At 40.8% G+C, this 26,225-nt stretch overlaps 1 protein-coding gene across 1 annotated transcript; it reads right to left on the reverse strand.

Annotated features, from left to right (window-relative positions):
• Window positions 1-25,258, reverse strand: LOC146317325 (carboxyl-terminal PDZ ligand of neuronal nitric oxide synthase protein-like). The gene is made up of 10 exons (XM_084732388.1): window positions 25,115-25,258; window positions 23,015-23,086; window positions 18,618-18,710; window positions 18,472-18,530; window positions 16,798-16,906; window positions 10,916-11,045; window positions 9,556-9,683; window positions 5,736-5,897; window positions 1,989-2,157; window positions 1-804 (listed from the first exon to the last, which is right to left on the reverse strand). Exons 1-10 carry the CDS (start codon window positions 25,217-25,219, stop codon window positions 272-274), a joined length of 1,560 nt encoding a protein of 519 aa, XP_084588514.1. The 5' UTR covers window positions 25,220-25,258; the 3' UTR covers window positions 1-271.
• Window positions 25,259-26,225: the final 967 nt, after the last annotated feature.

The raw sequence follows: 26,225 nt of genomic DNA on the forward strand, positions 1-26,225 counted from the left end.
TCAAATTTATCAGTTTTTATTATTTAATCTTCTGAGTTCCATCACTCACACAGGTGGGACGTTTTCTCAGACGCACCATGTTGCAAATCTAAACTGAAAAGTTCAAAATTTCAAACTTTACTCTGAACAGTGGTAAGTAAGCACTCTGTCTGGTACCAGACACAAGTAATTGCTGTTTACTGAAGTCACAATACATGATTTCTGTGTAATAAAGTCCTTCTGAATTTTACATATAAGTGCAATGTTGCCTTGTGCAGCTTTATGAGCACCACTACACAGCCATCTCATCCCCTAAGCAGTCTGGGAGACTCTCGGCATTCAGGACGTTGAAGAGACGAGCGGCGCTGTCTGCCCCCACTCCCTCCCCCTGCCCCCAGCTGTCCCGGTCGTCGCTCTCATCTGTGTTCGATTCGTACTCCGATCCGATCCCCGACTCCCTGAACCGGAGCAGCTCCAGGGCTCCCAGGACCTGCTCCCCCAGCAGCGAGCTCTCATCCGGGGCTCCGTCGCTGGGAGTCTCCCCCGTGTCCTGGCCCTGCTCCTGGCTCTCCGGCCCCCGGGAGGAGAAGCGGAAGCACTCGAGCCGAATGGCGCTGCCGCCGAGCCCCAGAGGGCTGGCGTCGGTGCCCCTGGTGCCTGGAGAGCAGGGTCCGGGGAGGGTGGAGACCCAGGCACCGTCACCACTCTGGAGCAGGGACTGAGCCGCTAAAGCGCCCGTAGATGAGGAGGAGGTGAGGGGCTCAAGAGGTGTGCTGGGGGGCTTCGCTCGGAAAGTGATCTCCAGAAGACTGTCCTGGGAGCCCACTAAGGACGGAGACAAAATATCAAAAGACGCGTGTGTGAGATGAAACAAAGAGGTGGGAAGGAACAACGCACAAATACGTTTTTCAGGTATCTGTACTTTACATAAGTATTTACTTTTCTGACAACTTTTTACTTTTTCTCTCAACAGTTTAACACAAATATCTGCGCTCTCTGACATTTCCAAATCAGGCTTGTTACTTTGGTTTTAATGCATTTGAGGAGAATTTTCAATTATTTTTTATTTTGCATCATTGCACATCACCTTCACAACATCAAGACTGATTTCACAACTGATTCTTTGTTGTATCCAACAGCACATACCACAGATAACAGACAAAACTGACATGAGACAAAAGACATAACAAGATAAAAAAAACTGTGTAAAAGACGTACAACAAAAAGACAAGCTGAAGTAACAAGACAAAAAAGACGTAGCAAGAGGAAAAGTCATAAGACGAAAAACTATATAAAAGACATAACAAGGAGAAAAACTACGTAAAAGATGTAACAAGACGAAAAACAACATTGCAAAAAACACTAAAAACAATGTCAGACAAAAACAACGTAACAAGCTGAAACAGAGAGAGCAGTTTCTCTCGTGGAGGAAAGGTGAGGTTCAGTTATCTTTGCACAGAAACAGCTGGTAGAAATGTCCTTCAGAGGTCGACTTTTACTTTATACTTGGAGTACATTTCATTCTGAGTACAGAATGTGAGGACTTTTACCACCTCCGGAAACACAGCAGAGAATCTGTGGTTATCACATGTAAACAGAGATACACGAGACATGAAAAGAGACATTTGAGTAAAGCAGATGAGATTATATGGAGTGTGGTGACGTCTGTGCCGACAGGATTTGATAATTCACGACGCTACGGCAGCACATCGCCACTGGCTAAATGCAGGGAGGGGAGAGCAGAGAGCAGGACTGAATCCTTTGAGAAGGCTGCCACGGGATAATTAATTGCTCGCCAGAATTGGATGAGAAAAGGAGCCGTAACGACAGGAAGGAGGCTCGGAAAGAAAGAGATGAAAAGGAGAGAGATGAAGGGAGAAAAAAGGGTTTAATGACACAAATTAGTGGAGGGGAAAACATGGGAAGAGAGGAAGATCTGAGGCAACATAACAAAATAAAATACACGCTGTGAATGAAAAAGAAAGCGGAAAGGCGAGATAAGCACTCACTGGATGTTAACTGGCCGGCAGCTTTGAGCTCCAGTTCCTGAATCTGTTTGACCAGCAGGGAAATGTGTTGCAGCAGGTCGGTGTTCTGCTGCAGCAGCCTCTGCACTCTGGCCTGGGCATCGGTCCGCGCACTCACCTCCACCGACAGCTGCTCCTGGAGCACATGGACCTGAACAGACCGACACACGAGTGACAGAAACTGAAACCGGTGCGTGCAAAACCAAAAAGAAAACTACACCTACAGAGGTGTGCCTCTGCCAACCAGGAAAGTTTACATCCATGGCTTTTGCCTGATAAATAAGTACGTATATATAATTTAATAAAAGTTATTAAGTGTAGTTTTTGGCAAAGCGGAAAGTATTTGTCTCAAAAACTACTGCAAAGAGCAACAACAAAAAGCACTGATGTTGAAGTTTCCTTATTCAACAAGCGGCTCTGTCAGACAAAACAATGTCAAATGAGGTGCAATTACTGCCATGTCTATTGATTAAATATTGATTAATACATCCAAGCATTTGCTGCTGCAGTGTTTTGTCTTGTTTTCTGTCTGTGTGTCCTGAATCGTTTGTGATCAGATCACCTGATTGGCTACTAAGATGCAGATGAGAGGTTTGGATATTGATTCAACTTGTACTCAACTATGATTTTAAAAGTAATGAAGTAGATTACATACTGTAATAAATACTTAAGTACAAGTGTACTCAAAATGTACCCCAAAAAACTACTTAATTACAGTAATTTGAGGCTTTGCAATTAGTTACTTAGTTAGTTAATATTGTCATAATTGCGATATGAATTATTGAGTTTTGTAAGCTCATTTTTGTGTGACCTTGTCTTTTAACCTCCTAATCATTTCATTCTTGGGTCCAACTGTTCCTGAGAGGTCACATTCACGAGATGGACACAAAGTCCCAGTGACACTGACCTTTCACCTTTGACCGCCAAAGTCTAATCAATTCATCGTTGAGTCCAAGTGGACGTTTGTGCAAAGTTTAAAGAAATTCTATTGAGATATAATGATCACGAGAAAGGGACGGACATGAAGTCTCAGGCTGGCGTGGAGATATGAGAAAAGTTTTCCATTTCATCTGAGGGATTCTATCATTTTTAAAATGCTCCGTTATTCACTCTCATCACACAGTTATTTATAAAAACCTACTCTGTGATTAAGAGGAAACCTCCTTATTAAATTCTGCAGTGACTCTTAAACGTGGAATCTGTTCAAAGTCATAAATTCACTCTTTTTGACAGTAATGACACATCGTTATGAATCAGTGACTATCAATGAGATCGGCCACGCTGCGCTACAAAATCTAAAACTTTTATTTAAATGTTCAAATGCCTTGAAGCCGCGGCTCAGGCATTTTAATTTGATGTGAAACTTTTCAAAAGTTTCTATCAAAGTTTAGAGGAACGAAAGAGGTGAGAATTTAATAGTCTGATACGTCTCGCTGCATCCCATCGAACACATCACTGATTGAAAATGGAAATAGTGCATCATTCTAATTATCATTCTCCACATTAAATCAATCTGTGATTCATGTTTTTTTTTAAACTCATCTGTCTGATTTGTTTCATTATGTGTTCGGAAAGTTTTGTGTCAAGCAACATGAACTTTTCCTGTGATCTTAATCAGGGGATTTTGCTGTGTTTTAAAATAATAAATATGTAATATATTTACTAAATTTATCTGAGATTACAGAAACATGTTAAGATGAAAAACTGGCTACAGCAGGTACGATCTTTGAAACTGACTTAACTTTACATTGACAGACTGTGATAAACAGCTAAAACTTAAACTTAGAATAAAACAGAAAGGCTCTGTCACTACTACAGTCACGCCAAACACTAGCAAACTGGCTAGTTAATCTACATCAATCATTCGCTATAGTCAGCTAGTATTTTGCTCTGTAGCAAAGCGCAAGGTAATTATCTTGCTAATCTACATTAATCTTTAGCTAGCTGGTTAGATAGCTCAGCTAACATTCACTGACTTTAATGTGACTATAAATGTAGGTTTTACAGGCCCCCAGCAACGTTTTTTAACTTTCTGAATTTAGTTTTCTTTTTGGTATAATTGAGCCACGAAGTACAGGAAACAGGAAGAATTCAGCAAAAATTCCCCACTGGCCCAAAAAACATTTTTCTCCTAAGAGATGAGAAGAGACACCTCGAATTGCAAACAAGGTCAGTTATTATTTTATTATGAATTTCTGATCCATGCTGATTTTTTGTAAAACTTTCCTTGACCTGAAAAAAGCAATTTAAAAATCTGTGAACACAGAGGGAGCTCACACACACTGTGGTACCACGGTTGCTGAACTGCAGTTGGAGCACAGAGAAAAAAGGGGCGGGACTAAAAATGGGTCAGTTTTTCCTTTAGCGTGTTTTTTTTTTAGTGAAATGAGACTTTACATTAAATTCGGTCCACATTCGTTTCCTCCTCAGGATGAATGATAATAACTGACATTTCATCTCACGCCATCGTCACGTCAAAATTTCACTTTGTCCAATATTTTTGTTTGCGACCAAATACCTGCAACACTAAAGACATTCCCATCAGCCTCTGCTGTACTTTGTTCAGTTTCAGTTTTTATTTAATTATTCTAGACCACACAACGTGGTACGAAGTACAAACATAAAACAAAGCAACAATTCAGTGGGAAATGACTAAAATAGATCCATATGACAAACTAAGTCATTTAAATAAAGGCAGGATGTTGTACTAGAAAGCACTTAATTTACCTGCTTCACCTGATTCATCTGTCTGCAGTAATAATATAAAATGAAACACAGACGGATGACTAACAAAGTATTTTGGCGGGTTCCTCCTTCTATACTCAACAATGGTTGAATTTTTACATTTAAACAAAACATGATATTCATCCCAAATCAATTGATTATTGAAAAAAGTACAAAACCTTTTATCATTTTCCAGACATTTGCATCTTCCTGTTATCTTGAAGATTCTGCAACTGGAGACTCCAGAGTCACAAATAGCCTGAGAATGTCTCCGGATACTTTTCAAACTGAAAGTGCAGGAACCTTTGCGCAACTGCAAGCTGAAGCCAACTGATAGTATCACACCTCTGGTCCAGCCAAAGGTACGAGAGGCCGCATTCATCTAATATTTGTAGTAATTTAACAAACATTAACATGCTAACATGCTAAACTCAGATGATGAAACACCATTATACCATTATCACATTTAGCATTGTCATTGTTAGCATTTAGCTCAAAGCTGCACAGACTCTAAAGACGTTCTCACACAGCGTCTCACACAGCGTCTCACACAGCCCACATTATTCTCAAGGTAAACACAGCGGCAGCTCTTGCTCTCACGCATGCACATGACTCTTTGTCGCTGCCGTCAGAGTTTGTGACGGCTCAACTTTTTTGCAGCTTGTCGCGGCGGCTCGCAGTGTGACCATGGCAACCACAGAAACTACAGCGAGGGAAACAATGGGAGCTGATTTTACTGGAACATGAGCAGAGAACAGGCAGATCAATAATGTTCAGGAAAACTTACTATATTAATGTGTTATACTGTTCACAGTTTCCTCTATTTAGAGCTACAACCTGCTCTGTTCAGCTGCAAGTCGACATTATAAGAGGTGGATATTGATCTTTATGTTCTATGCTGATATTTGTGGTCTATTTAGTTATAGTTATTTGTGTTGTAGTCCTTAATGAAAGACTTTGCATTTGAATGAATTCATAATGAAAGAAAGAGAAACACATCAGTACCTGTGCTGAAGCAGCCAGCGCCTGTTGTTCCTGCTGCTGCAGTTGTTTCTGGAGGAGCTGGACCTGGTGCGCTTCAGAGCAGGAGGCCTCAGCTGCCGACGGACCCGACATGGAGGCTCCAAGGATGGGGGAGCTCAGCAGGAGAGAGGGGTCACTGGACACCTACAGCAGAGATGATGATGATGATAAACCAGGTGCTACTGCTTCATCAAAAACATGAAAATAACGTGAAGGAGGAATTTTCATTCCTTTACGGTTTTTCTCAGACAGTGGAGACAGATGGGAAAATCTGTCGTGAAATTAGACATTTATATAAAAGAATCTTGCATATTACCACTTTAATTAAATTAATTTCACCTGCATGTCATGCTTCTTCACGCTTACATGTGATGAAAGGGTGCGTGTAAAGAAGAGGTTTTAAAATCTGACTCTGCCAGTTCTGCTACTTTACTTTAATTTACTTTGAGATTTGATTTCTAACATTTTTCCAAATATGACTTTTCAGTGTGTTTGTTTGACCTGTATGTGGTGCAGGTGGACAGGGCGAGTGAGCTTTTAGGTAGAGAGAGGGAGAGAGATCAATGCTATATCTGCCATGTCAAGTCGGATAAATAAAAAAAAAAAAAAAAAGAAAGAGGTAGTTGTATTTCACACCAAAGGAAGATCAATACAGAAGCCGTGGGTGCTCTATTGAGGCGGCTGTTGATGGAAGATTCTGTACGGCTACCTGCCTCTGTGATAGATTTCCACTTGAATTAATGGCGAACTGTGAGAGGAGTGCAGAAAAAAAAAGGAGTTTGGTCTTTGATTTTGAGCAGTGAACACCAAAGCCTGGTATTTACTGACGTTTTAGACTTTTAAGTCATTTTCTGCTGCCATGTACAAGCTGAAGGCGGGCCTACGGCAGCCTTTTAAGTGGATACGGCTAACGTGTTAGCAAATCATCGCCTTATTCAGCAACATTAGCAGCTGTTTGAAGCCATGTTTCAGGAAATCTGATGGATCTAAATCTGATATTCTCTCTCTCTCTAGCTCGGTGGTGGTCTCTTGGTAATACTAAAGTTTTGTTCATGTTAAGTTTAGTTGCGTTTGCCGATCTCGTTCTTCGCTCTCTGACGTAGCCTTCCTGACAAATCCTCTGACTTTTCCCTGAAGTTATAGCAACTAGCGGCTAGTTAGCAATGGCTAGCAGTATATGCACTGTTACCTTGAATAAAGTATAAATAAAGATTTTTTCTGTGCTGAATATTGTTGGAAATATTTGATAAAATGTAACTACACAACTCAAAATATACAGCATATGTCTAGTATTTTTAATGCTGAAATGTTATATGCAATAGTTTTAAATTGCTAGGGCTAACATGTTAGCAAACTGCCTTGTTTAGCAACATTAGCATGTATTTGGATTTGTTACGGTGGTCTGATGAATGCAACCTCATGAGCATGAGCTAATGCATTAAAGACTTCCTTCTTCACATTTTGACCAATCCTGTATTTCTCCTGAAGTGATAGCAATAGTAGCTAGCTAGCAGGAAACACACTGTTATCTTGAATAAATTACAGATATATCTGTGCTTGAATATTGTTGGAAACATTTGGGATGATTATAAGTACATAATTCAAAATATATATCATATGTCTGCCGATTTTAGGCATTTTAATGCAGAAGTGTTACATGGTTTAGCTTTGATTTAATGTGGCTAGCATGTTAGCAAACTATCTGGATATGTTACTGGCGGTCTGATGAATGCAGGTCCAATTTTCAGTCTCTTTTTGGCAATGTGTTTGTCTCTGCCTACCCCTGATATAAATGTCTCTTGGCTCTTTAACAGCTCAATGTTCCACTGTTTTTACCAGCTAGTCAGTAACTGTGGCCGCCTGCTGTTTGATGCTGGGCAGGTAGCATTGAGCTGTTTTTTACGCTAACAGCTACCTGCAGAAAATGATGCTACGAGAGCAGAGAGAGTGTTGTAAAACTAAAACAATCAACTGAAAGATGTTAAAATGCCTTTCACGTACACGTAGTCATTTGATCAACTTCAATATAAAAATGTGGCACATAGCAGCTTTAAGTTTAAAGATTTACAGATTGTGCCTGATGCAGCATGATACATCAGTCATGCTGCATATCTACTGATACAAAATAAAGAGTAGCATCATTTAATCTAATTGTGGAGATGATTTAATGGGGATCCAGTCCAGTCAGTAGAATCAGATTGACTGGACGGGCTGCTGTTAGATGGCTTGACCATACAGGAATTATGACTCACTCAATTATGTTAGAGCGCTGCTGTGGGCAGAGCAGCCGTGGAGGACACGACTTATCTGTCATATCTGTGACGGTCGATCAATATGGTGGACTGTGAAGGACACTTGACCTTCAAATTACACACAGAAGGAGGAGAAACTGCAGGTGAGATCTGGACAGAAAATACTGCTGTTAAATTTCATTAAATCTTGAAATAATAAAGCGAAGGTAACCGTTATCTAGTTAGATGAAATATCCGCCCAGTTAACTCCTCTCCGGTTTTCTCTCGTGGGTAATGCAGCCGACAGCGTCACAGAGACTTGGGTTAGAAAATGAGCTGACAAATATCAGAGAGCAGAGAGCTGCTTGTTTGACATCTCAGGATTAGCAGAGCGGCGCTAGAAAAGCTTGCTATGTTTTCATTAATAAATCATACGATCACATCAATATTAAGCAGTTTCGTGGAGCATTTCTTCACAAACAGGCCTGGAGGACGTGGCAGCGCGCTCTGCATCCCTCTGTGGCTCCATATGATGCCAAACTTTCATCATGACTCTGAGCTACCCAGGATTATTTATTAACATGACTTTTTAGATATTTTTTTTTCAAAAATATTGAAAAATAAAATATGCTCTGTGAAAATACATCCTGTTTATCCAGTTTTATCCATGATTTGATAACTTGTTTGTGTCACATCTGAGTGAAAAAGAGAACTTCAATGAGGCAGTTCAGTTGCAGGATTTATGGGTATTAAAAATTTAAAATAGAGCTGAAATAATTAGCTGATTAATTGATTAGTCCATCGTCAGAAAAAATATCAACTGATCCATTCAGCAGATGCTACAATATCCTTCCCTTTAGCCTTTAGTATGGGCCGACTCTAAAGATACTGAATCCTACATTTCCCATGATGCAACTTAATAGCATCTTTCATTAGAGCCTTCCTGACTGGTTTTATTTCAAGCAGATCGAACTGAACTGAGGTCTTAAATTAACACTTAGATCTTTTTTTTTTTAGCTTGGGTACTTTTGTTTCTATGACTATTGTATCATTTCAAACACATGGTATTGAAAATGTATTGATACATTGATATTCCAACTTAGAGACAAACATACATGCTTGGAAGGGGAGGGTGAGACGAAGCGTTTGCAGTCTGCAAGCTTACCATTGGATTGGATGCCATTAAATTCTACAGACTGGTCCTTTAAAACATTTTAATGCAAATAAGACCCCAACAATTACACAGGTTGTTGCTTCTAAATAAGTCAAGTATTTGCTTGTTTGTATCTTTCTGGACCAGGTATTAATTGATTAATTGAGAAAATAAATGGCAGATTGATGATGAGAATCACAAATGAAAATGTGTTATAGCTGCAGTCCTATATTTTAGTTGCTGTGTCATTCAGAGCGGCGCCATAAGCGTCCATAAATTACACTTTGCAGTGCTGGCTTCATCTCTGCAGGATTTACAAAACCTCTTGTTTCTAATGGAGCAGGAAGAAAAAATGGAGAAAAAAAGTAGGGCTTTCTATGAGCAACACAAATGATCAAGGACAACTTCCATACTCTACCTTTCCATCATTACTGAGGCCCTCTTCCTTTTTGCTCTTCTCCAGGTCTGATGAAGAGACACACTCAATGCTCTCCTCTGTAGTGGCTTCAAGGTCGGTCTCCTCTGACAATGCAAACCTCTTCTTTGCTGCAGAGAGACCAGACAGATATAACAGGGGACTGTCATGCTGTTTTTTACTTTGAGCTTTATAGCTTGCAACATATCTATAGGCAGTGACAGCAGCAGCAGCAGCAGCAGGCAAAGGGCTGGCAGAAACCCCGCACAAGGTTTTTGATCAATAGCTCACACAACTCACCAAAAGCCTTGGTGAGTAATGGATTACATGTAACTGCATTACGTAATTAGGACACAAAAAAGGTAACTGTAACCCACTGCAGTTACAGTAAAGAAAGACATAATCAGATTACAGATGCGTTTGGTGAAAATGGGGATTATTAGCAGGATTACAATTTTCTGGTCTCAGTGAAACAAGCTAATCTTATAGTTTCCTATTAATTATCACGGCCACCAGAGAAGAAATGCACAGACCAACTTCTAATGTTACACAGACCAACTTCTAATGTTAGCTACACAGACCAACCATTAATATTGGCTACACAGACCACCTGCTAACATTAGCTACATCAACCAACTGCTACAGCTAACGTTAGCTACACAGACCACCTGCTAACATTAGCTATACAGACCAACTTCTAACATTAGCTACATCAACCAACTGCTACAGCTAACGTTAGCTACACAGACCACCTGCTAACATTAGCTATACAGACCAACTTCTAACATTAGCTACATCAACCAACTGCTACAGCTAACGTTAGCCACACAGAAATTCTATTAGACTCAACACTTTCTCCATATTTGGTGTTGAGGTAATCCAGAAGTAAGAAAAAGTAATTAAATCACTTTATTATTGATACTTGGATTAGATTACTGAGTATATTTTTACCAAGTAATTAGTAATTGTATTTGAATACTTTTTTTTAAAGTAAACTTCCCAACCTGACCAAAGCACATTTGCAGCTGCAGCATGGAAAAAAAAAACTCTCTGCACTGGATGATGACATCTTTTCTCAGAGAGGTGTGTGCTCAGTTACCGTTGTTTATTTCTTCAGGCACTCAAAGTTTTTGTTTGTGAGAGACAGAAAAGGAGAGAAGAAGAAGAGGAAGAAGAAGAAGAAAGCCTGAGGACTGTGTGTGTGCTGCTGTGTGAGGAGGAGAAAGGAGATTGAGTTTGTGTGTGTGACAGAAAGAGAACGGGAAGGAGAGAGATAAAGATGGGAGAGAGAGAGGTCTGGATGTGTGTGTGTGTGTGTGTGTGTGTGTGTGTGTGTGTGTGTGTGTGTGTAGGTGTGAGTCACCTGGCACTGCCTCCGAGTCCTCCGCCTTCCCCTCCTCATCCTCCTGGTCATCGCTTTTCTGCTGCAGGGTCAGCTGGTGACACACATCGAACGCCTGACCCACCGTCCGCACGATCCTCATGGCCTGAGACTGTGAGGGAGGACACAGAGAAAAAGTGTGTGTGTTTGTGTGTGTGTGTGTGTGTGTGTGTGTGTGTGTGTGTGTGTTTTGGGGGTTTTTGAGAGCAGGGGCGGGGGAAGCAGCAGCAGCAGCAGCAGGAGCACAGCAAGGGAGGATGCAAAAATGAAGAGACACAGCAGGGGAGAAAATGAGGTGCCAAATGAGTTGCACAGGAAGAAAAGAGGATAGATAAATGAGTGTGTGTGCATTTGTCTGCGCAGGTAAAGAGGAATGAGATAAAAAATAGACAGCAGGAGGAAAATGGGGCAGAATGTGAGGTGCAAAATGAAGACAGAGGGGAAATGGGAGGGGACCAAATTAAAGTCCTAAGATATTATGAGCGCAAAGCTCCAGCTGCTCGTCCTTGTCTGTCTGCTCTGCATACATCCTGCTGTCACAGTGATGGATCGGTCTATTTCAGAGGCGAGTAACTTTGATGTCGGAGTGAGTGAAGATAAAATTTGTTGTTATTGCGGGAGGCTCAGTAGGTGTGTCAGCATCATCAGGTCATCAATCAGGGGAGAGTTCAATTAGCAATAACTCAGAAATTAGCAACTGGATCTGAATGTTATGGTATATCTCTGCATATCACCCTGTTTCCTCAGAGGCAACATTTCCTGCAAAGATATGATTCCATCTTGCTTTTGGCAAGTATGTAAACTGCAGTAGGTAGAAGCCTAAAAACAATTGATTGTTGAGTCTTATCTGTGTTAGTGTTTTGTGTGCGCCGGTAACATTTTACCGAGGCAATCATGAGCGAGCACAGACCGACAGACATAAGCTGTATGTAATAAAACAAAAGCTGAGCTTTTGTCTGGCCGGGTCTGTAATGTCTCAGTGGATCAATGCTGCAGAGGAGCTGAAAGGCAGAAGTGAAAATAAATCTGCCTTTTCATCCCAAAAGTTTAAAAAACTAATGCTGAGCTCTCGTTTGGCCGTGATCACTGCTGCAGAAGGGCTGGGAGGCAGAAGTGAAAATAAATCCGCCTTTTTATGTCAAAAGTTTAAAAAAACAAATGCTGAGCTCTCATCTGGCCGGTCCACAGGTCCACAATTTCTTCATGGGTTGCTGCTGCAGAGGGTTGAAACACAGGAGGGAAAATAAATCCTTTTTTTTAATCCCAAAAGTTTGAAACATACGCTCAGAGCTCCGCTCCTGCCAATAGAGGAGTCGGCTCTGACTCTGGTGTTTCTTCCTCCAGAAGCTCCAGTCTGCCACTGACCCTCTCCTGCAGAGCTCCCCGGCTCTGAGCAGCTGTCTGTCAGCCCTGTGTCTCAGCTCTGCCCTGTCCTCTCGGGCCTCTGCAAAAGCCCCGCAACACATGTGAACGAACACTAAGATGACAGAAGTAACCCAGTGAGCTGACAAACTCCTGGGCTGAGCATGTTGCTTATTAGCTGGACTCTTTTTTAAGATTCTCTGTGGAATAATTCAGTTTTATTGCAAATTTTCCTGCAGGAGTTTCAGCCATTGATTCAGTCTCACCAAAGGAACGTGCACTCGCAGCTGCACTAGTAGATCAGCCAATAGGAACAGCCGCTCTGAGATGACCTGTGATTGGTTTAAGTCTACTGTCACCGGCCAGAATCTCTTAAGTCTGCAAATAGAGCCAAGAGGAGGTGCAGAAGTTTTATTTGCTGTAACATGATGATGAAACATGCCAAAAGTCTCTGACAACAATGCTACAGCCGTGGAAATTTCTATTCCGGTCCATAACTTATGTTTTTGTTTGCTTGTTTTATGTTTGTTAGAGTTAAAATTAATGCCGAATGTTTGCTGGATTAGTTTTTGTCTGTTTATGCATTGAGTTTGGCAGGCAGTCACTGAACTCCAACTCCAGAGACTGTATTTTCAGAGGAGTGGGCTTCTGCTTTCAGGATAACAGACTTATAACTCCTGACAGTTATAAACACCTGATTAACTCACAGTGTTGGGCTCAACATCGCTTATTATTGTTAAATTAAAATGTTGCGTTTGTCTTGCACTCCTGCAGCGTTCCTGCAGGCTGCCTGAGCTTCCTCAAATCTGGGGAGGAGGGAAACATCTCAGCCATAAAATAAGATTCAATAAGATTTCAACCTGTTTAATATACAATCTGTGGCTCCAACTGGGTATTTGCTGTTCTGCAGTACTCATTTTTGTTGAGTTTTTACATATTTCTCCTTTGAAGATTTAAGATATGACATGTTGATCTGATGAGTCATATACAGACCTGATAAAACAACCTCGAAATATTTAATGAAAAGTGAAGAACTGACTCATGTACAATATACTAAAACAAACAAACAAAAAACACCAAACAAAACCACGAACGTCAGTGATATTAAAGGAGCAGTATGTTATTTTGGGTGCAGTGAGAGGGCTGACAGCTGCTGACAAGCACATTCATATATCAAATTATTCTCTTACATTACACAAGAGCTGAGACTGAAATATTTTCCCCTCAAAATGTGTTGATTTTTGCTCACTTAGTTTTATTGTTTGCCTATTACTGTATTAAAATCAGGTTTGGCCAAGTGTAAGGACAAGTGTGTTTGATTTAGTGAAAAGGAAGCTTAAAAAAGTGAATCGTGACCAGTTTTCAAATGGACAAAACATAATGCCTCTATCCCGCTCGTCTGGTGTAATCGTACACTGTCACAACACACACACACACACACACACACACACAGTTCAGACAGTGTGCATGTGAACGTGGCTCCAAAGATCTACAGTGAAGATTCAGGATAAAAACATGGTGTAAATAACATTTTTTTTAGTCAACTTTGCATGTTGGAGCTTTAGGAGACTTGGATTAAACCAGACGAGCAGTATGGAGGCATTTTATATTTTTATTCTGTTGTTTTTCTACATTTGAAAACTGGTCACCATTCACTTCCATCCTTTGGGAGATTCTGCAACACTGTTTTCCTGTGAAACTCCAGCAGAGTTTTGTGGACTAAAAAACTAAACCTGACCTTCAGCTGACATGAGGGTGAGTAGATAAAGACTGAATTTTAATTTTTTAGGTGGGTGAACTATCACTTTAATAATTGCTGCAGCAGACAGATTGCAACGGTTGCAGATCCCTGATTATAGTGGCATCCACCAGAGGGCTCGCAGATTGCAAACACATCGTCTCACCGTCCACTTCCAAGTGTGTGGGAGAAACTACGTCGGCTACTAAACTCACAAGAAGCCACTGACGAGTTCGTCCATTCTGGGCTACTGTAGAAACATGACGGTGCAGCATGACGGCCTCTGTGGAAGAGGACCCACACCCTCTGTAGACCTTTAACTGAAGCTGAATTACTTGGTTGATTGAACCAGAAGCTATTTTGATGATTGACTCAAGTCATTTTTACATTTTTACTATTTTTATTATTCTCAAGTATCTGCTGCTTTGTTTTGTCTTATGTGGCAGAAAACTGAATATTGTTGTGGTTCGGGCTGTTAGATTAATCAATAATGAAAATAAGGTGTTTTAATTGTACCTAAATCAGCTGCAATAGTAATGTTAAACAAATTAAATATTAATTTTTGTCCTGGCTTAAATGTGGTGTCAGTATTTCTTGAGCTGAACACACAGGCCTTTGAGACACCAGCACTCCCCTGATCGATTTCAAGGCTTCTTCTCTTGCTAAAGCTCTAATATGCAGTCCAGTGGCAGCGTTTTAAATCCTCTGGAATTAAATTTTATCCACCGTGTCCTTCTTCAGTCTCACTAAAGGTGAGTTTTTTGTGTTTTCTATATTGAATAGTGGCAGAAATAAAATGTGCCTCTGGAGGATCACCCTGCCTGACGGCATTAAGTCAAAAAGTCACTGTAACTCAGGCTCCGAAGTAGTTCAATCAAGAGAAAATAATGCAGGAATAAAGTCATTAAATTGATTTTTTTTTTTTTTGCTCCACCATTACAAATGTTCATTTTGTTTTAAAAATTAAACGACCAGCTCAAGTCCAAATACAAAAGGCTGTATTGATGTACTGAGCTGACATCTAAAAGCCCTGCTGGGCCGCAACATGCCGCGATGAAAATAAATCAAATCTCCTCTTATCAGCCGGTCCATCTCCTCCTACTCAGCACACATGCTCGGCCTGCGCTGCCCCGATAAGGCTCCCGCAGCCCCGGGGAGGCAGCGAGGCACCGCTGGCCGCATCCCTGACAATGTGGTGGGTGTTCGTTCAAGCAGTGGCAAAAATGTCTTTAAGTGGAAAAAAAAAAAAGCCCCTCTTTTCTCTTCCCACCAGGAATGATTAGTATTCAAGCTTCACTAAGTCACTGTCTGTCTGGTATCCATGGTGAAGGGATGGGAGTCAACCTCACTGATGCTCCGTCTTTGTCACGAAGGAAAAAAAATGCCTCTGCTTCGTATGCAGATATGTGGAGATTTGAGGAGAAGCCATTCATTTTCAGAAGTCATAAACACATGAGGCCTCTGATTCTGAGGTCCAACAGGACGATGCATCACTGAGACTGTGAGCGTTATACCATCATTAGGAACGACGTACAGAGTATGGAACTGAAAACAAAATGCAGTGATTCATAATCGTTTGCGGTGCACTTAAAGGGACAGTTCACCCAAAATGAAGAATATTTCTCTCATGGCCTGTAGTGCTGTTTATACATCTCGATTTCTTTTGAGTGAGCTGCAAAGTTTTGGAGAAAGATGTCTTCCTTCTCTCCAGTATAAAGGGTCTAGATGGCACTGACCCTCATGTTGATTCAAGGTCGGGTTTATGTTTTTTAGTCCACAAAACACTGCTGGAGTTTCACAGGAAAACAGTGCTGCAGATAACAGATAACTACTGAATTTTCATTTTTGGGTGAACCATCCCTTTAAGAAACTACCAAAACTAATTTCTTCCCTCATAGAAAGACAGTCAAACATGTATTTGTCCAGTTTGAGCACCACAGGCTGAGTGCCATCTACTCCCATTATATTGGAGAGAAAGCAGACATCTCTATGGCTGACATTTCCAAAACTCTGCAGCTCAATCCAAAATGATCTTGATGTATAAATAGAACAACAGGCCAATGGAAAAATATTGGCATGAACTGTCCCTTTAAACAATAAAGGTGGAGACAAGCTCTATTTTTTTTTTTTTATTGTCAACAAAATCCACGATAATACCAAAACCAACATCGCGTTTGTCCGTCTCTTAATACTTTGCAACTTACCCAGCCTGCCTTGTTGTTCTGTGGTCGGGACCACGGATCATAGATCTGACCTCGGTCAGATAAAGGATCAATGAGTGATGAACATATTCAACTAAACAAACCCTCTTCCCCTCTGCTAACAGAGGACGGAGAGCTGAGATGGCAGGTTAACAGAGCGGGATGTATTTTGATCATTTTGCTCAGGGTCCAAAATAAATAAAATAAATAAAGAAAAATAAATCTGAATAGGGGAAACAGTCCCCTGCTCTGTATTTCTTACCAGAATTTTACATTGTTTGATTTGAAATTCAGTTCAGTCCATGTTTATTATAACAGAGCAGCAGTGCGGCTCACTGATTACTGATGTGTTGATGATTGTTAATAGTTTTTGGACAAACATGGAGCTCCACGGCACAGAAGAATAAAAGATATCAGGCTTATTGTCATTTTGACACTTAATGCTCATGCTGCTAACAAACAGTAATCCTAGTAGCATCACTTCATTGCTGGTTTTGGTCTTTTCATTGGATTTATTGACTTTTCTTTTAAGTATTTTTCAGTTGATCTGGAGTTAAACCTACTTTTCTCTTTGACTTGAACACATTGCAGCGGAAAATGTTGCTCTGTCCGTCTCTCGCTATGTAGCTGAAGATCTTCAGGTCTTGGGCATCGTGCGAAACATAAAAGATCCTGTTGAAGACAAAATGACAAAACACGACATGTCACTGAGTCGGTTACAAGCTGCCTGCTTCTGCCTTTTTAGTTAATAACATCCAGAGACTGACTTTAGAAAAAAATAATCAGGGACATGGTCTTTCATGAACTCTGGCCTCACTTATTTTCAAGAGGAGATCAATAACGGACTCAGACATTATCTGTAGTTTTTTTTAACCTGGACTTCATGGCTGAGATCAGGGTGAACAATTATTTTTCATGGGGGGCCACATGAGAAATTGATCAGGCTGCTGATAATGAAATGGTCAGGAGTTTTCTACATAGGGCAACTGTTCTGACCTGATCGATGAGCTGACAGGCTCTGATTGGCTCTTCATTTTGACAAGTGTGACATGTGTTGTATAAAATACAAATTTTCTGTGAATTTTTAAATTTTTTCATTACTAATTTTCAGGTATATAAAGAACAGTGAACATGGAGTGATTTGAAAAACAAATAGGAAGAATAAAGACAAATAGATGCAATAAAATTATTTGAAAAATTAGAATAAAATCTTAAATTTGGAGCACAAATTTAAGATTTTCACAGCTTTTCTGTTACAGTTTGTCAAACACAAACAGGAGGAAGGAACCAGATGCAAACTGCAGCAGGAGAGGTTGACTTCAAAATTTTAATAGAAAACAAAACACAAAAAAACTTACGAAGATGGCAAAGGCGAATTAAAGGCAACAAAAAAAATCCAACAGAGGAGATACAACAGTCAAAGTCCAGGACAAGTAATAATTCAAACAAATCCACGCAGGGAAGAAACACAAAGCAACAAAAACTCACATGAAAACATGGATGAGTAACAAACCTACAAGGATGAAGGAGGGACGGACACAGGATTAAATACACCTGAGGGGGGCGGGGCTAGAGGATAACAAGACACAGGTGAGGGCGGTCAGGAACAGGTGAAAATAATCAGTGATCAAAAAGAGCGGGAAAACAGAAGAAGACAGGATGTACAAACAACAAAGACGAACAAGGGAAGACATGCCGAAATAAAACAGGAAGTGACTATGAAAAACCCAAACCATGACATTTTCTATTGCATGAGGTACGTAATGTTCTAATGTAGGGTTTGATAAGAGGGTTTGATATATTGATATATATATGACTTATTAAATGAACAGTTACAAAGTGCTTTGCAAGGCAGATATAAGAACCCAGGATCATGCAAAAGAAGGGGAATCTCTTCTACTTCAACTTCAATCAGCGATCAAGAACGCACTTTATTTCATCAGCTTGGTCTGCAGACTGCAGCTGATCTAACAGGATCACAGTGAACACAGCACTGATCCCTTTCAAAATAAAGGTCTGATAACTGTTTAATGGTATGAAAAATGCTACTGACTGTCTTTGCCACATTTGTAATTTTTGTTTTTTCCATGATGGCCTTGGAGGGACGAGATGAGGGACATGCAGAACCTCAGTGTACTCTGCTATGACTGCATGATTACATGTTGGTTCTGGCTTATGGTGCAATCTTTGGAAATAAAAAGATGTTGAAAAAAAAAAATAACATAAAGAGAACCTACCTGTAGATGGGATCCTGTGTCACCAAGATGGTGTTTTCATCCCATGACCACCCTTTTCTCTGTTACAACACAAAAAAAAATTGTGACAAATAATTAATAATACAATCAAAACAATTCAAAATACAATCACTATTTAAAGGACTGACCTTCTTCTTTTTGCGCAGAATCACTTTGATGGAGTCGGTGGATATGACAATGTTGACCTTCTTTTTCTTTATATTCTTCAGTTTGAATTCATACTGTGAAGGAAAAAATATGATATTCAAATTAACATTCGAGGTTTGCCTTTAAAAGTTAATTCAAATTATGAGCATTAAATTTCACACGACCCCGCTGAGATGGAGCTCTTTACACAAGATAAATGATATATTGGAAAAAAAAAGTGCACATGGGAAGATATTTTTGACTATTTTCTTCTTAAGGGAATATCTGAGATTGAGTAAACACTGAGAAACTGTCAGTTTCTGTTCCTGGGAGCTGTTTAAGTTTTCAAAGGCAGACTTCCCAGAGGGAGGCAGACATGTGTGGGACACTTTCATCCTTCTCCATGATGAATGCCGGAGCCTGTAGCCTCTGCTTCCGCATGCAGGCTTCAGACTCCAAATATCAGGACCCGCAGATCTAAGAACAGCCAGAATTTATGTGCAATAACACGCATCGCTTTGAAAACACACAGCCTGACATCGGATGATTAATTGATCAGATGAAGTTCTGTGAAATCACCGGGCTTCTTCGGAGAACGAGACGTCAGCCCGCTCTGTGTGACAGACTTGAATATTCTCTGTCATCTTTTCTTTTGCTTTTGTGTAAAAATAACAACCCGGCACCGGCTTTTATTTTCAGCCGGATTGGAGCTGTCTTCTCACTCTAACATTGACATTTCTGAACAAAGGAAATCACACGAGGAGGAAGAAAAGGGATAATTGTTGCCAGCATGTCATATTGGTTGATTTTAGCCCAAATGAGCCTGGAGTTGTTTGTCTATAATTCACTGTGCCCTTATTCACTGTAAAAAATCAAAGAATTTAGTGGAATCAACTAATATCAGAACTTATAAAGTTCCTCTAACTTTAAGGATGCATGTGTAAAAAAAATATGCAAACTTGATATCACCTGCAAACAAATATGCAAACTGAAGGATTGTGTCTTACAAATGTGCAAGACAGGACGCACTGTCCATTTAGTACATTAGCCTTAATGAACCTGCAGTATGTGGCGTTTCTACCCTAATGTGCAAAATACTGGGAGGGGAAAACGCAAATAGGTTAATTTAGCACAGGCACTGCAATTGACCCTTCGCTAAGCACCGCCCTCCTTAGTTACTGTTGCTAAGTCCATTCTCGCACTGCGTTCCTGCAGTTAACGTGATAACGGTGGCAGATTTAACATCGAAATTGGAAGTAAATGTTGAAACATGAGGTCTTTGAATCCTTAGAGACGTAAACAAAAGCAGATTCTCATTTCTAGCTGATGACCGTGGATTTTGTCGGCTAAAGTGATGAAGCACAAGTAGATTTTTATAAGTGTAGCTAGCTGATATAAGCTAATGCTAACTCTTTGAGTCGGCCGCTGAATCCACCTGATGTTTTAATGTTTCCATCTGACACGTTTTACAACAAGAGCACTGTGAAAGTGTAAACGTAAAGTTAGCTAACAGCCGCGTACGTGATACGTTAATGCTAACAGACTGAGGCTAAAGCTAGCTTACGTCTCAGCAAGCATTGGTCTGATGGTGAAACACAGCAGGTACATCTACATGATAGATGACAGAAATACACTCATTAATGTGGGAAAATGAAGCGCAGGGACTCGATTAGAGTCTCGCTCGTCTCAGAGCCTCCTGCACACCTTCAGCATGCAGAGAAATGCAACCCTAGTTCCGGTTGTAAACTATGATTGGACAGTTACTGTTTGGAGGCAGGGCTTAGTGAAGGGTCAATTTGCCAAGCCTGAAAATAATTTTTGGTGACTGTCGCTGCGTCTGTATTTAATACATTTGAAATGAAGGTGCTACTCGGCCCATCTTCTCTTAATTTCATCTGTTGTTCTTGACTTTTTCTTTTGCTGTAGCTCAACAATATGTTTCTGACGTCTGTTTTTTATTTTTATTGCATTTAATTTCCTAAAATGTTTTTTTTTTTTCACCTAGTTTTAGTTAACTATAATAACCTTGGTTCCCTGCCACATGCGCTCATCCATCTTGTTGGGTGGGAGTTTCTCCTCAACATGAAGGTGCTCGGCTGAAGGACACAACTCCCACAATGCTCATGTGTTATCAAGACTAATGCAGCCCCATGTAAACTGGGACAACAACCCTATCCATCTCCACACACACACACACACACACACACACACACACACTGCTGTGAGAGCAACAAAGTGGAACACAGGGAGCGTTCATGCCACATTATCATGCACATCAGCCTGATCTGAACTCACACCGGCCTCAAGGACGACTGAAGCTCCACAGGTTGTCGACTCACCTGCAGTTTTATCTCTGAGCTTTGAGGACAAATTCGCCTTTGAATATTCACAGAGAGTCACGAACAGCCGACTCTTCACAGACATGCTTTTATGTTATCAACTTGAATCTCGCCCAAATTTAATATAATGTTGTTTGTTGTGTTTTTTTTTTATTTGTCTCTTAATGCGTTTCCTTTTCCTCTATTTTTCTAATCACTTTAAATTTATTACTTTGCCTTTGAAGCGTAACAGAAAACGTTCTGTGAGCTCTCTGCTTTCAGATAAGAGACACATAAAGAAATTGAATTCAAATGTGTTTGTTTGAGGGAAAATGAAAGAGGTACAACATATTCACAGAACCACTTGTTTCTGAAGAACCCTTTATTGAAAAAAGGGCTCATCAAAGGTTCTTTGTAAGAACAGGGGCTCCATTAAGGATCCTTTACATCAAAAGAACCCTTTTTGGAAGAGTTTCATCAAGGACTCTATGTACCACATTATTAAAGTGTTCTTAGGAGAACGTGCAGGGTGGGTTCTAGATGGAACTACTGGAATATAAAAGGGTTTCCAGCAGAACCATCTTGGTAGGTTCTTGTTAGCACCCTTAGAAGATGGACAGATTCGAAAAGAACCCAAGAGAGGGTTGTTGAATTCTCTGCAGAACTCTTTGGTAGGGCGTTCTGGGTGGGTTCTAGATAAAACCCTTGAAATATAAATGGGTTGTTGGTAGAATGCCCTGGATGGGTTCTAGATAAAACCCTTGGAATTTAAAAGGATCTTGGTAGAACTGCCGTGGGTGGGTTCTAGATAAAACCTTTGGAATTTATAAGTGAACTTGGTAGAACCCCCTGGGTTGGCTATTGTTAGCACCCTTAGAAGGTGGAACGATTCTGGACAGAACCCCACAGAAATCTCCAAAGAACTCTTTTATCAAGTGTTCTTTGTCCTACAATATAAAAGCGTTCTTGGTAGAACCCCCTGGGTGGGTTCTAGATAAAACCCTTGGAATATAAAAGGGTTGCCAGTAGAACCTCCCAGGTCAATTCTTATTAGCACCCTAGAGGGTGTAAAGATTCTGGGTAGAACACCCAGAGAGGGGTCTGGGTGGAACCCTTACACCATAGAACGTTTCTCTGGGTGAAGGTTCTGGGTGAAGCGTTTCACTGATGGTTCCAGGTAACCCTTTAAGCTGGGTTCTATGTAGAACCCTCTGAAAGGATAGGAATCTTTACAAAAGATTCTACCAGGAACCATAAAGGGCAGCACCTTTGTTTCTCAGAGTATCACCTTGTTGCAAAAGGCCTCCAGCAGCGTTTCGATCACCTGGTTCTTTGTGTTTATATCATTACGGTTCTGCGCTTCTGTATCGACTGTCGTTCTCTCAAACCTGCAGACGAGCACTTTTATAATATTTTATCGGAAACATCTGAAAAAGCCCCAAACATTCAGAGATCAGTGAGATTCCTGAAATTCAAACTTTAAATCTTTCCCGACACGATGGAACGGCGTTTACGCCGCGCTGCACATGAAGGATCAGGATTAAGTCGTTCCTGGGTGTCACTGAGGGATGAGGCCGACCTCCGAGTGACACAATAACTTGGTTGTTAGATTAAATCGAACAGCTGACAGGCAGCTAAATCCTCCGTAAGGCTGCAGTGATGTGTAATGACACGGCGTCGCAGTGTTTCCAGTGGCCTCGTCTGGTCTGCAGGGAGCCTCGAGAGCTGCTGTTGGTTTTTCTAATGGTATCACATATAAACCTGCGTGCTTGTATCTCCCATCAGCCATAAAATCTGCCCCCCCAACCCCCCTTGAATCCTGCCCTGTGATTTAAAGCGCTCCTGACAGCCCACTGAATCTGCCTGAGTGTGTAGTTTTACGCAGACCGGTGATTTACGTGTAAAAGAGGATGTTGAGGAGGAGCGAGGATCCTGTGAGCACCGCGCACAAGGTGAGACATAAAACACAAGAAAAGGTGCAGAGACGGGATTAATCGCCGGGTCCTTGTTAACGTGACTAGACTGCTTTTGTCAAAGGGGTCAGGGGGGTCGAGGGAAAGTCACATATTTAAATGTCTTACTCTGATTCTCCTCATCGCGGCGACTATCTCCATCCTGCTGCCGGGGCGACCCACCTCCAAACTGCCGATGTACTGCAAAACGTAAGAGAAAAGGTTTAATGTCTGAGGGAGAATGAAGGTCACTGATCGATCGGAAAACTCTGGGCTGGAAGATTAATTATTTCCTCTGTAACACAGCTGCAAATAATCATTATTTTCATTATTGATTAATCTGTGGATTTTTTTTAGTGAATCTATTAGTTGTTTCGTCCATAAAAAGTCAGAAAATCTAAAACTCTTGGAATTCATAAAGGATCTAGGTAGAACCCCCTGGGTGCGTTCTTGTTAGTACCTTTAGAGGGTGGAAAGATTCTGGACAGAACCTAGGAGAAGACTGTTGAATTCTTGTGTCAAGGGTGCTTTGTACCATAATTATATTTCAAGGGTTTTATCTAGAACTCACCTGGGGTGTTCTGACAAGAACCTTGTATATTATATTACAAAGAACCCTTGATGAAAGAGTTCTACAGAGAATTCAACAATCTTCTCTGGGGTTCTATCCAGAATCTTTCCACCCTCTAGCGTGCTAATAAGAATTAACCAAGGCGGTTCCACCAGGATTGAGAACCCTTTTATATTTCAAAGGTTTTATCTAGAACCCACCCAGGGTGTTCTACAAACAATCCCGTTATATTCCAGTAGGTTCATCTAGAACCCACCCAGCGGGTTTTACTTAGAATCCTTTTATATAAAAGGGTTCTCAACAGAATGCCCTTCGTGGGTTCTAGATAAAACCTTCGGAATATAAAAGGGTTCTCAGTAGAACGTCCTGGTTGGGTTCTAGATAAAACTTTTGGAATTTACAAAGGATCTTGGTAGAACCCACAGGTGGAAAGATTCTGGACAGAACCCCAGAGAAGACCGTTGAGTTCTCTGAAGAACTCTTTTATCAAGTGTGCTTTGAACTATAATTTAAAACGGTTGTTGGTAGAACCTCCTGGGTGGGTTCTAGATAAAACCTTTAGAATTTATAAGGGAAAAATGCTCATCAGGTCCATGATGATGTTCTAAAACTGTCACAGAGGAACAAAGAAACCAGAAAATAAAATGAAATCTTAAAAAGCCAGTATTTGGCTGATAGTACTGGACGACAAATCTGTCTGGTTCTACTGGTGAAACTGTGATTTTTCACACTTTTCAGATGTTTCACAGACCAAACGATTATTTGATTAACTGTGGAACTAATTGTCAGATGGATCAATAAAGACATTTTCTCAATTAATCGATTAGTTGTTTGGTCCATTAAATGTCTTACATCACAGTGCTTCCTGTCTGATATCGATCAATCACCTGATGTTATTTATCATTAACAATCAAACAGCTGTTTGTTCTGGATAATAATACCAGACAACACATGCAGTGAAACTGTTACAGACCGATACTGCTGTGATAATATCTGCCTACTGATATATCTGTCCGGATACTGTGACGGGCATTTCTGATGCTTTATTGATGAAACTATTATTTAATTAATTAAGGAAATAACCGACATCAATAAAGAAAGAATGGCTGCAACTAACAATCATTTTCATTATCGATTAGTTTGTTGATCTCTTTATTTATTTGGTCCATAAAAGAACTTGAAAAGCTGAAATCAGATAATTGGGACTTTTTTTCCTTTAGAAATGAAGACTTAATGATTAATCGAATATCAAAATAGCTGATGATTAATTTAACAGCTGATCATATTGATTAAAGGTTGCAGCTCTGACAGAAAGTAAATTATTGGTTGCAGTCTTGTCACACTGACTGACTGATTTTGCTGAGGGGCCAGAAGCCAAAAAAACAAAATATATAAAAATCTGTCAGAGGATTAATCTGCACTTATGACAGATTTTGGTGGTAAACATTATATAATGTAAGTAAATGATGTCAGCATTCATCAAGTTATCAGTCATAGGAACAGTTCTGATTAAATCAAAGTCAAAGTAGACAAACATCCAAGTACTGTGAGGTCAGTAAACACAGGCAGCATCATATATGAAGGCGTGGATGAAAACACAATGATCCGCTCATATTATCACCGGAGCACAGAAAGTATCTGTTGCAGGGGCTCCTTACCTTTGCCTCGAAGCAGACCCCATGCTTGAACACCTCGTCGTTGTGCATGGGGATCCTCAAATCGTGCGCGTCATCCACTAAATTGTACTTGGTTACCCCTGGCATCGCTTTAATGACGGTTCAGTCGCTCCCCGTCTCTTGTTTTTTTTTTTTTTTTTTTTTACGGCAGCGCTAGAGAACCTGCAGATCTGCGCATCTCCTCCGGCGCTGCTGCTGCTGCTGCTGCTGCCGCCTCTGCTGCTCCCTCACACCGCACTCACTCACACCGGAGAGACGCGTCACACAGGAGGTCATCCGGGTTGACGCGCTTGGTTGGTTGGTTGGTTGGTCGGTGGTTAACGTGAGCGCTCAACTGACCGTCGCACTCGCTCCGGTCTGAGAGGCAGTACGCACCGCGGCCACCATCACCGCCGCCGCCGCCGCCGGGGTCCCGATGACGCACGGAGCTCAACACATGCTTGTTTTTCCCCTCGACGCACCGCGGCGTCTGTCCAACCACTAATTGATCAGAGTGAGGGATCAATATGCAGAAGCAGTGGGCGCTTATTAGTCATTAAACAGGGTGTGAAATCAGACAGATGAAGATGGACTCAGCTCGACTCTCTCTCTGCTGTTTGGTTGTCTGACATCTAGTGGCCTCGCAGGGAATTATCAAATCCCCACATCACTGTTCTCCCTGAAGGCTCCGGGAGCCCTCTGTGGTCCTTGAACGGCTCCTGGTTCCCTCCTCTAGTATGAGGATTAAAGGGACAGTTCACCAGAAAATCAAAATCCAGATTTTTTTATTTTTTTAATCTTACCTGTAGTGCTGTTTATCCACCTAGATTTTTTTGGTGTGAGTTGCAGAGTTTTGGAGGTATGTCTGCCTTCTCTACAATATAATACAACATTTTTAGCCTGGCCTTTAACTTTATCTGTTTATTTATTGTGTATATATTAGGGATGTTCCTATCGATTAAACGCAATGTTTAATTTGGACTGGTCGATTAGTCTGGCAGAAAAGAAACACTTGAGCACAACTTATTAATTGATAACACTGTTTATAATCGCCAAATCATATACCAATATTGCACATTAACCCTCAAAACATGGCCACAACTCACTGAAAGCT

The sequence above is a fragment of the Lutjanus erythropterus genome, chromosome 12, assembly GCF_056507025.1.
Source record: "Lutjanus erythropterus isolate fLutEry1 chromosome 12, fLutEry1.hap2, whole genome shotgun sequence".
NCBI lineage: Eukaryota > Metazoa > Chordata > Actinopteri > Lutjaniformes > Lutjanidae > Lutjanus > Lutjanus erythropterus.